The sequence below is a fragment of the Ictidomys tridecemlineatus genome, chromosome 3 (assembly GCF_052094955.1).
Source record: "Ictidomys tridecemlineatus isolate mIctTri1 chromosome 3, mIctTri1.hap1, whole genome shotgun sequence".
Taxonomy (NCBI): domain Eukaryota; kingdom Metazoa; phylum Chordata; class Mammalia; order Rodentia; family Sciuridae; genus Ictidomys; species Ictidomys tridecemlineatus.
Genome location: NC_135479.1, coordinates 206,998,199 through 207,010,092, shown reverse-complemented (window position 1 = coordinate 207,010,092; position 11,894 = coordinate 206,998,199). Strand labels below are relative to the sequence as shown.

Genomic DNA, 11,894 nt, shown 5'->3' with positions numbered 1-11,894 from the left:
ATGCTGGTCTCCAAGACCAGTAGCAGCATGACCCCCAGAGACGGTCCACAGTTCAGCCTGCAGGGCCACAGCGCGAAGCTCTGGGTCTGTCTGGAAGGTGACATTCAGGAGGTGGAAGGAGGACTGTCAGGAAACCAGCCTCTGGCATCTATGAGGTATGTGACGTTAGGCCAGTCACCTCCCTGAGCCTGCGGGTCCCCTCTTTAAGCAGAGATAATACCCCTGCTTTGCAGGACTCTAGAAGGTGCCCGTTAGACAGCTGGGCAGTGCCTGACACGGGACATTCCTTAACGTTGGTGGTCCCCGCAGTGTGGGCTGGGAGGACTCGCAGCCCAGCGGTGGCTTCACAGAGGCCGCTTTCCCAGTGGCTCCTCATTTTTCTGGAATTCCCCGCTCCCCACTTCCCACAAAAACCTTCTCCTGAGCTGAAAGCCAAAACCCACCAATGACACTCTCTCCACCTCCTCCTCTTGCACACCAGGCTCGGATGCCCCCTCCTTACCCCACGCCACCTGTGGATTCAGACACCTACTAAGGGAGCGGCCCTTTCCACAGGACAGCCCCAGGCCTTCCTCAGGAGGATGTGGGATCCTGCTGAGGCTCCACTCTATCTATGAAACTGTGGCTTACGAGGTGGGGACTGGCCCGGTGTCACACAGCAAGGGCACAGCCAGGGGGAGACCCCTGACCCCCCAGCCCTGGTCACTGCCATCTTCCCCTTATCATCCGGGGCCACAGGGCTCTGAACCTTCCACCTCACATTGGCAGTGTCAGAAGTGCCTGTCCCCAGGGCACAGCAGGAATGACATGGTCCATCCAGAGCAAGAGACAGCAGGAGGCGAAAGTTTACATCTGGTCAATGAGTGTATTTGCTATTGAATAGGACACACACACACACACACACACACACACACACACACACACGAGCTTGCATGCACAAGCACATTTAAAATTCTTTGAAGCATGAAGAATATACAGTGAGAACTGTCTCCCACCCTTGCTGTCTGTCCACTGTTCTCTCCTCCCCCAGGTAACGCTGAACTTCATTTCTTGGGCTTTCTCTCCATGGTTTTTCAATGCCCACACAAGCAAAATTAGGTATATGTGCTTTTCTCTCCATGTGTGGAACATACGGGGCGACATCCCTCTCTGCTCTTATTCTTTTAACCATTACTCATCAGTGCACAAACAGCGTCCCACTCTTCCACAATTGCATAGTATTCTACTGTGTAACTATATGATAACTTTTAACAGTTTTATTGAGTTACAATTCACATACTGTAATATTCACCCATTTAAAATAAAGATTGAAAAGTGTTTAGTATAATGAAAATTGTGCAACTAGTATCACAATTTTAGACGTTTCATAGGTCTCAAAAGAAATCCTGTCCCCCGTTGTTATTACCCCCTAAACCCTATACCCCAGGCAGCCACGGATGTGTTTTCTGCTGCGTAGATTTGACAGTTCTGGACATTTCATATATAAATGGTCTCACATAACATGTGGTCCTTCCTGATCAGCTTCTTTCCCCATGTGGCCAAGGTATGTTCACTTTGTAGTGTGCGTTAGTACCTGGCCCCTTTTTAATTGCTGAATAATAGCGTTGGAAATGCCACATTTTATTTATCTGTTTATAGTCGATAGACATTTGGATTACCTTTAAGATGATTAAATTTTCATTTAATCAAATAACATCTTAGAAAATCAACAATCTCACAGCTATGTCAGGGCACGGTCCTCGAGTGAGGATGCGGGGACAGGGGGCTGACACCATGGCTGCATTGCAACTGCGCCTTCTGAGGTCACCCCCCCCTTTCCTGGGAACTTCCGTCCTAGACCCCTGTTCTAGCACTTTCCAGTCAAGTCTACCCCAAATCCAACATGGCCTGTGACTACGGGCTCTAGGAAGAGGACAGCGAGCCTCTCCGTCTGACCCATGAACCCACGGCCCTCTGTCCCCTCAGCGTGTCCCCTGGGCCTGCTTCCTCCCACTGGGTGACTGTCCAAGAGAAAGCTGGTGGCTGGGCCCTGGCGTTTCCTGCCTGTGATGAGGCCACAGGCCACACCTACAGCCAGTGCAGACGGGGAGGTTCAGGGGACACCCTGGCTCTGAGCGGCAAGCCAGTCTCAAGGACAGCTCCCTGTCACCGCAGGCCTCCAGGGGCCCTGGCAGTGCCGGGGACTTCCTAGGACCTCTGTGGTAGTGTTTGAAAATCATCCTGACTTAGACCTCTTTGATGAGTCAAAGCCAGGAAGAGCTTTTCCTTCTGGGCCAACAGAAGACAGACGGACAGGAACCTCGGTTAACTGAAAAGAGAGAAAATCTACACCCTTGCTCATTTCCTGCAGTACTGCCCTGCCTCCTGGGCCCCCACGCTACTCCCTGCCCAGGAACCCGTGCTGCCCACCCGGGGGACTGTGATGGTTAGCGGGGAGGACTGCCTCTCTTCTGGCTTCCCACAGCGGCCATTTGAACTCACCTCCGGGAGAGTCAAGGGCAGGACCGCGTGAGAAGGTGAGTGTCCCGTTACAATGCAAGGCTGGCAGCTCCAGAACTGCTTCCTAATCCCTTAAATTACAAATGCAAAATAATACAGCTCCTCTACAGGATGTGTTCATCCCCTGGGATGCCTCCTGGCTTTTTACAAGAAAAAGGTCCCGTTCATTCTATTGCAATCGTTAATATAATGAGTTTCTTTTGTGTAGAAAATGGACACATGCCGGCAACTAGCTATACCTAAAAACACTGATATCTCTGAGTCTTGCGTAAGAAAAATGAATGAGCAACAGATACCAATCAGGAGGCACTGATGGAGCATCTTCGGTCTCCCAAGAGGTCGAGATTTAGCTTACGACATTTCTGAATATGTCTGTGTTCATGGAGGGCAAGAATTGGGGTCTGAGCCAGGGAGCCAAGGATCATGTGTGATTTCTGTGGTTCTCATTGTTCTCTTCTGTTTACTGGCTCTCCAAGTAGAGAACCCAGTTTTGAATTAAACAGCAATTGAGATCTTAATCTTCCCATCTGACAAGGGCACATGATGTCTTTACCCAGGGGCACTTTACCAAGGAGACCAGAAAAGCACCCACTTGTACTTTTTCGTTTTTAGATTTATTTATTTTTTTTTAAATAAATGGACATGGTACAGACTGTGCAGAAGAGCAGACAGTGAAAAGTACATCTTCTTCCTCCAGTTAGTTCTCTTCCCCGGAGGCAACCACAGGTACCGGCTTCTTGAGTTTTCACCATGAGATACTCTGTACTGCTGTGGTTTAGGTAAGGGACCCCCAGAGTCTTGGTCGCCAGCCTGTGGTATTATTGGGGAGTGTGGAATATTTAGGAAGTGCAGGCTTGCAGAAGGACTTTGGGTCGTTGGGAGTGAGCCCTAAAGGAGATTTTGGGGTCCCGCCTTTCCTGTCTTTCTTTGCTGTGAGCAGTCTCCTCTTCCACATGTCCCCACCATGACGTGGTGGCTTGCCACAGGCCCCAAAACAGTGGGGACAAGGGACCATGGACTGGAAACCTCTGAAGCTGTGAGCTAAAACTAATCTTTCTCCTTCATCGACTTTGCTTCTTTATAAGTTTACTTATCTCAGGTATCTGTTACAGCAACAGAAAGCAAACACACAGCACATAAACCTCGGGCCAATAAAAATAAGCATCCCCTCCCCCTCTTGATTGCTTACTATATGGGCTTTAGCTTATTTTTTTTTACTTATCAATATTTAATACCTAAAATCTTCCTTTTTATGAGTGTATAGGGTTCCATTGCATGGAGTTTCCAAAATGCATTTAACCATTCCTCAGTGGATACTAATCTGGCTGTTCCCAATCATTCATTAGTCATCACAAACCAGGCTGCAGTGATTTATGTTAAGCATCTAGTCATTGCTCTCTCTCCATGGGGGGATTTTCCACAGCCCCAACAGACACCAAAATCTGCATATGCTCAAATCCTTTAACGGCATAATATTTGAGTATAATTTAAGTCCTCTCTAAATTAATTATAATACCTAATACAATGTGAATGCTATATAAATCATTGTCATATTGCATTGTTTAGAGAATTTTTTTTAACGTCCATACATGCTCAGTACTGGTGGAGTTTTTTCTTTCTGAATATTTTTGATCTGTGACCCTCTGAATCCCCGGATGCAGAACCCCTGGGTACAGTGGGCTGCCTCCTCTGCTCTATCAGCCATGTTCCAGAGCACCTTTAGGATTAATGGCTAGAGGTGGAATTGCTGGGTCAAAGGTAAATGCATTTGAATATCAGTAGACCTTGGTGGGCCTTGCATACTCCATGATTTTATGCTGAGACCAGCGGTTACACAGGGGCCTCATTGTCCCACAATGTATCCATCCACAGGGTGGATTTTGAAATATCACTAGTTGCAAACCTGACCGGTAACAAAATAACTTGTAGTTTTAGTAGATGAATGATATGGAGCTTTTCATTGTGTTGAAGGTTCCTTTCCCCCTAGGATCTCTTTGTCCGCCCTTTTGCACATTTTTCTAGAGGGTTGCAGACTTTTTCTTACAAACCGAGAACCATTAAGAAAATTAGTGCTATGAATTCCATCGTTCCTCTGATTTGTCATTTGTCTTTTAGTTTATGTTATGCAATAATTTTTAAAAAATTAAATGTAGTTGAATTTAACTTTTTCTTTCTCTCTTCTGCATTTTCCGGTTATACTTAGATAGGATATCCCAGTCTGAGATGATAAGAGGAAAAAAAATCTGTTGTGTTTTTTTTTTTTTTCCTAAGACTTTACATTGTTTCATTTTTTTATGTGAAATTCTTTGATTTATCTGGACTGTCCTGGTACCCATGATGAGAGATGTGGGTCCAAAGCTTATTGCACCAATGCTACTTATTGAAGAGCCCATTTTTCCCCCTCCTGATCAGAAACTCTCCTTGATTATCTACCTCAGCCCAGTTCCTTGCCTGTGGGGGTGCCTTCACTCTGCTCCATTGGACTTTTGCTTATGTATCAACAACACCTTGTTTTAGCTATCGTAGTCTCACTGGGAGATTTTGCAGGGAGAATTGGATCCCTCTCCTTTGCACCGTGCAAAGCGCAGCTGGGCCATGATCTTATACACATAAGTCATACTTTCTGGCTGGTTAGTTTTAAATTTCTGGTTAGGTTAATTCACTCATCACTTTTTCCTCCCAGATTTTTCCTAGTTAGTTTTGACAATTACTTTTTCCATACAAATAGGTTACCCATTCACAAAGAAATCCTACTGATACTTTTACTGCACTTTTTTGGGGGACAGTAGAAACGATCTCATGTCTCCTATTCGAGAACTTGGTGTTGAGAACTCTTGATTTTTGAAACTTTATGGACGCACAAGTTTCTGGGCTCCCGTCCATGTCGTAGAGAACACCCCTTTCAGCAGCTGCAGGGGACAGTAGCACTCTCACTGGTGTGGCTCGGCCAGGTGGGCCTCAGCCCAGGATGCTGCATCTCATCTGGACCTCTTTGTTTCTCAGTGATCACGAGGACACCCCAGACCCAGGCCAGCTCTCTCCTGAGTGACCCCATGGAGGAGAGGAACGGCACCAACTCCACCAGGTTCCTGCGGCTGCCGGAGGGGACAAGTGCTGCCTGGTACATCCTCACCATCGTCGGCATCTATGGGGTGATCATCTTCTTCCGGTTAGCCAGCAACATCCTCAAGAAGAATGATAAGTCCTTTGAAGATATTTATTATTCAAATTTGACGTATGAGCTCAAAAAGAAAACGTTCGAGAGCAAGGTGGCCAAATGCTCCTCGCTGACCCTTAGCAACACAGATGTCCTGCAGCCCGGCCAGGCCAGCCTAGGGTCAAAGTGTGCAAAGAGTGGACCTCAAATTGGAACCCAGGGAATCCACTGAGAGAGAAGGCAGAAGACTGAAGGGATCAGCTTTGGATTTACCTGGAACTTTAACAGAGAGGTCACACCCTTGTTCTTGGGACCAAGAAAGGCATCACTGAGCTGAGCCTGCTGGATGATGGCTCTGTGACTGGAAGCCAGCAGCCTGTGTCCATCTCGGGCTTTTTGATGATTGGAGAACAGGCAGTGGCAGAAGAAGGCAAATTTGCTAGCAAGTTTTGTGCTCCAAGGAAGGGAGTGGGCTTCAGTGTTCCCAGAGGGATCCTGGAGACTCCAGGGCACATGCAAATCAATAGTTTCTTGTCACGAGAAAAAGACTAAATTTGGAACAAATGTGCGGGATTAACCTTCTGTGGAGTCACATAAACTTTTGAGTGATTAGTTACACACCTGGAATATATGGGAGTTGAGATAGATGGTCCCAAAGGGCCAATTCATTTTAAATACACTGACTCCATTAAATTTAGGACCAAAGCTGTTCACATCAGAAGTTAGGAATTCTTCAGTCTCACGGAGAGTGCGTTACATTGAAGAAAGCATTAACTTTAGAATCAGACAGACCACTTTGGTGTCCAGGCACAAACCACTTCACCTCTCTGGAACTTAATTCACAGATAAATTGAGAATGAGGCCAGAGCTGCCAACCCAATCATGAGATCTAATGAGACCATGAGATGTATCTAACGAGACCTGGAAAGGTATTTTGAAAAGCAAACTGGGAATAAAACCATAAGACTCATAGTGGCATGGTGACTGTGGTGGTGACAGATGGTCTGATGGTGGTGGTGTTAGTAGTGGTTGGCATTGGTGGTGGTGGTCAAGGCTGGTGTTGATGGTGATGTTCATGGTTGATGTTGGTGTCTGGTTGATGCCGATGGCGGTGGATGCTGTGGGTGATGGAGATGGTGATGTTGGTGGTGGAGGTTGGGGGTCCGAGAGATAACGGTGATGGTGATGTAGACTGGGGGTACTAGTGGGGGGGTGCATTGTGGAACAGGAAATGACTAATCCACTGGCAGTCAGTGTCTCTGCATGGCTGTATGAGCTTGTTCTACAGGAAGGCCCGTCTGCCTAGCATCTGGCCACCCTCACAGCAAGGGCGTGAGAGTCCATGAGATTCAGGTTTCACTGGTACATGGAGCAGATACTTTGAAGTTTGGTTACTTTACGCACCATGTGCTTCACTCGAATGTTTTACAAATATCTATCTCTTGCTTACAAAGTTTTCCAAGAAATAAGATCGTGCTTCATTTAGGGAGCTGTGATTCGCTGAATTTCTCTAAGTGACTTTCAGCAGTCAATGAGAACAACTCTATTCTGTCCCAGGAAGATCATCCAGCTTGGCTTTTAGATCATATAAATATTTTATATATATTTTATTTGCAGAATGTATTCTTGCACTCATCCCTATAATCTCATAAAGGTTAAAATTAAACCTCAAGCTTTTGCATTGAGGGGGTGAGATATACTTTTGAGTATATTTCTTCTCTACTGTTTTTCATCGTCCTCACCACTGTCTTTCCACATATTGGAAAGTGTTAACTTGTTAGTTTGCATGTGTTTGAGACACTACAGAGGAGGACAAAACAGAAGAAAACAGATGGACCAAGACAACATGACCCATAGTGAGGAGGATGCAGAATGCATCGGGATGGGAGCAAAGGGCTGGAGTGGCAGTGCACTCAAGGCTAGCCAGAGATGATTGGCAGTCCTCCCTTGCTGGTGCCTCTGGGCCTGCACCTTCGCCTTCCTCAACCAGTTGCCCCTCGTTTGCATTTGTGGATGCACAGGCCTCTAGGAAAGCTGCACCTACCCCCAGTTCAAGTATCACAAGGAGAGACCCAGGTCAATCCAGTCCCCGCATTCCATCTCTTGGACTCACTGATTGAGTCCAGGGTGGACACACAGACCTAAGTGTGCTGACCCATGAGCATGGTCAGAGGAATCTAATGGGGATTCTAGGACCCAGAGACCCTCCCTCGCTTTGCATTGGGTTAAATGCAGATCGGAGCCTGAAACAGTTGCTTCCATTTGCCATAAGGAAAGCCAACTTCATGGTAAAAAAAAATAATATAGAGAGGAGACCAGGCTCAGATGGGCCCTGACCAAGTACGCTCAAAGCCTCAGTTCACCCCTGGAATTCTTCACTCTGTGGGCCAGTACATTCCCTTTTAAAGTTTATTAGAGGCAGGTTTTTTGTTCTCTACCACCAAAAAATATCCTAAATGATACCTTTGGATACAGTTTCCTGAATGATGGGGGCCTTGGAGAAGAATTTGAAAAGAGAAGAGAATCATTTCTTTCACCAAGATTTTTGTATTTATAGACAGTTCTGTAAGGAAAAGATAGCTTTTCATACTTCCTCTTTTAGTTAAACGATCATTTGTACGATTTCTGGTTGCTTGACCTCTCAAACAGTACTCAGTGAGATGCTGACCCATTTAACCCTTGGCTCCTGACTCTTGTTAGTAAACTTCCTTGGAAGCCCCAAGGAAGGCCTGTCATAGTAGACCTGCAGTCAGAGACTGGCTCCAACATTATTGGGCAAGAGCCACCATCTTCTTGCCGGAATACAGCCACATGACATCCAAGGATGTTTTCCCAGGCCGCATCACTGCTGCTCAATCCAAATTCACCCACTTTCTGGGGAGCTGGTCCGAGCCTGCACTGAACATGTGCTCTTGGATGGGAACTTGGTCTGCGTAGGCTCCACTTTAACTTACTCGTAGGAAGCTACTTCATGTACAGTTGTGTCACTCAGTGTCAGGGACATCTTCTAAGCTATGCAAAATTAGGTGATGTCATCATTGCTCGAGCTTCATAGAGTGTGTTCCCTCCAACCCAGGTGTGCAGGCCAGCCATTCCACGTCACCACTTGACATAGGAGAAAAGTAAGCATAGATGGACAAGGGTCCTGCCAGCATAACACAGTGCTGTTTTTAACAAGTAGGAAGAATGTACTCTACAATAACAACAAAAGTCTCGAGTAATAAATGAACCTGTCATGTACTCATTTACTATCAGTATCAAGTATCACATGCTGTACATAATTGTATTGCTGTATTTTTATACAACGGGGAACACATGAGGTTTGTTTGCACCAGCATCACCACAAACAGGTGGGCGATGTGCTGTGCCATGAGGTTGAAAGGGCTACAATATCACTAGCCGGTAGGAATTTTTCAGCTCCGTTAGAATCTGATGGGACCACTGCTGTGTGTGTGGTCCATGCTGATAGAAATGTTGTTATGCGATGTACAACTGTATTTTGGACATTTTGTGCACAATTCCTTAAGTCTACAAAATGCTAAGGGTCAGGGCATTTCATCACTGTCCTGATAAACTCCAGGTGCCCAGAAGGATCAGCAAGGTGTGAGCGCCACAGCACGAGCGTTCAGTATAGAGAGTGGGGAAGACCTGTGAGCACCGCCTTCCCAGTGGAGGCGGGAGCAGAGGCCTCTGACTCCCAACATTCCCAGCCCCTAATTTTTCTTTGTCCTTATGTTAATTTCCCCCAAGATTTGGGGAATCAGGACAGATAAATGCCTCCTCTGAAATGGAAATTATTTAAAAATCAATGCAGAATGACTTCCTCTGGGGGTCTGCAGCTGATAGTGTCAGGGCTTGTGCCAAACCAAACCAAGTTTACTGGAGTGTCCCCGTCTATTCTAAATGAAATCCGAGCCAGATCAATTGCACGATTATTTGATTTTCTGGTGTGATGTAATTATCACATTTTGGAAAAAGATCTTTAAAAGAATTGAGAGAGTTGACATCTGCTAGCTTTTATACAGCCCAGCACACCTAGGGATCTGCAGGGTAGAGAACGCATGGAGCAATGTCTTCTCTGTGACTGTCCAGCCACCACGGCCCCCAGCCCTGATCTTCTACAATCTTATGATCTCATGGAATTAGATGCCGGAGTGAGTGGAAATCATCAGACAGATTCAATGAGGGGTCCAGACAGATACCAGTGGAATCGCAGCAGCAGGCCAATTTGAGGTACCAGAGACAGAAATGCCTTCCTTAATCCAGGATAGGCCAGCTCAGTTTAGCTGAAGCAAAACTCTCGGGAAGAAAGAAAATCATGGTGAGGCTGTAAAATTGACACCAAGATGAGATTTAACCAATTATTTGTAGAATGGGGACTGGGAGGGGTGGAGGTGTGTGTTTGTAGGAGGTGCCTGAGATCCAGTCCCTTTATACCAGCCCCGCCAGAGCAAGACATCCCACAACACTTTAGCCCAGTGAGTTCCATGACCACCAGCTCAAAGCCAGGGGAAGTGTGCTTTGGAACCCTCAGCTGGGCTGCAGGGCGGGCCAAGCACACACAAGACTGCACCTGTCCTGGATCACCTTCCCAAGCCCTGGGGACCCCATGCCATGGGTCCAAGGCTGTCCCTTCTTGCTGCCTGCGTAATAAAGGTGCTTGGGGGCTGGGGATGTGGCTCAAGCAGTAGCGCACTCACCTGGCATGCGTGCGGCCAGGGTTTGATCCTCAGCACCACATACCAACAAAGATGTTGTGTCCGCCGAGAACTAAAAAATAAATATTAAAAAAATTTAACAACAACAAAAAAATAATAAAGGTGCTTGGCTTCACTTTGCCATGGTTTTATTGATTTATTGCAGTGTGGGGATCCAACATTGGGCTGGCATATGCCAGGCAGTGCCTCTTCCACTGAGCTCCACCCTGCCCTTGCCACTGTACTCTTGCATGAGAGTGGATATGGGGGTGTGCCATGGGCGAGGTATTAGAGCCCTCCTCTAGGCTTATAGTGGTGCATGGTGAGCCTGGGCGACAATCTGCCCTCATTTCTGGTAGTAGCCCAATTAGAGTGACACTTTTTGATGACACATTACACATAATTGGAAAAATGTTCTTGTCTTGACATCATGGGACTGGCCAGATGCTTCTTATAAGCCTGAAAAGACTCAGGTGCTGTGCTGGGGTCAGGAACACAAAGAAACATAGTCCCCTGGAGAAGACAGTGTCAAGGCACCACGACAGTGCAGGTTGCTAAAAGCAAAGATGATGGATAAACCCTAGGACAGGGCAGAGAAAGAGGTCGTCCATCGTCAACTTAGCAACATAATTAGACACTAGAAAATGTAATGGAGTAAATCTCATCAGTCAGATTACGGTTGAGTCACTCGTAAGTGTTACAACGTCACGTTAAGCTGCATGATTTCCCCCACTTTGGGGGTGCTGCCGACTGAACCCAAAGCCTCATGCCTGCTAGGCAAGTGCTCTGCCACTGAGCTCTGTCTCCAGCCCAAGCCACATCACTTCAGTGACGTAGATTCTTTCACGTGCATGCAGACCCTAAGTTCTTTGGAGAGCATGATTATTTGTCAGGATAGTGCTGAGCTCTCTTCCTGGTTGTCACATGTCTTCTTCCTTAAGCTGCTCTCTAGGCCCAGACAGGCTCTGTCCTGTGTGTGTCTTTCTTAGTACGTAGAAGAGCAGGGAGGTGCCACTCCAAGCCAGGCAGGGCTTCTTATCCCACACCCCTCCCTCCAGGCCCTCTTTGCATGGAGCATATTAGGAAGTTGAGTAGAGAAGACAAAGTGGGTCCCAACTTGAGTCCTACTGGGTTGGAAATGTCTGAACAGAGTCGACGATTTTTACATGAAAGATGAAGGACATCTCATGAAGGAAATCCAGGACACTGTTCCAGGCCCCTTCAGAGCCTGCGTGCCCAGGCCAAGCAAGAATCACCAGACCTAGGCGCCCAGGTGACTGCCACAGTCTGGCTGGGCACAATTCAGGAGTCACTTGTCAAAAGAAACTAACTTTATTTTTAGAACTACAAACACCAAACAAAACAGCTCCTCAGGAAAAACCCTCAGAGCCCAACTGCCACCACCGGCTTCCACAAGCCTCTCACCCCAACACCAGCCTCTCCACCTCTCACAATCCTCCTGCTCTTGAGGCCGATTGGCTGGGTCATGTGGGCGGGGCCAAAAAAAGTCCCCCAATGAGCAGCTCCATAGTCTGAAAGGG

At 46.9% G+C, this 11,894-nt stretch overlaps 1 protein-coding gene across 1 annotated transcript; it reads left to right on the top strand.

Moving 5' to 3' along the window:
- Nucleotides 1–6,628, top strand: Smim34 (small integral membrane protein 34). The gene is made up of 2 exons (XM_013357776.3): nt 1–97; nt 5,503–6,628. The coding sequence occupies exons 1-2, from the start codon at nt 1–3 to the stop codon at nt 5,886–5,888; spliced, it is 483 nt and encodes a 160-aa protein (XP_013213230.3). The 3' UTR covers nt 5,889–6,628.
- The last annotated feature ends 5,266 nt before the right edge of the window (nt 6,629–11,894 follow it).

Coding starts and splice junctions, on each gene's coding strand:
- Smim34 (XM_013357776.3), top strand. CDS start 1: ATGCTGGTCTCCAAGACCAGTAGCAGCATGACCCCCAGAGACGGTCCA. Junction 98..5,502: donor GCTCTGGGTCTGTCTGGAAG/GTGACATTCAGG, acceptor TTTGTTTCTCAG/TGATCACGAGGACACCCCAG.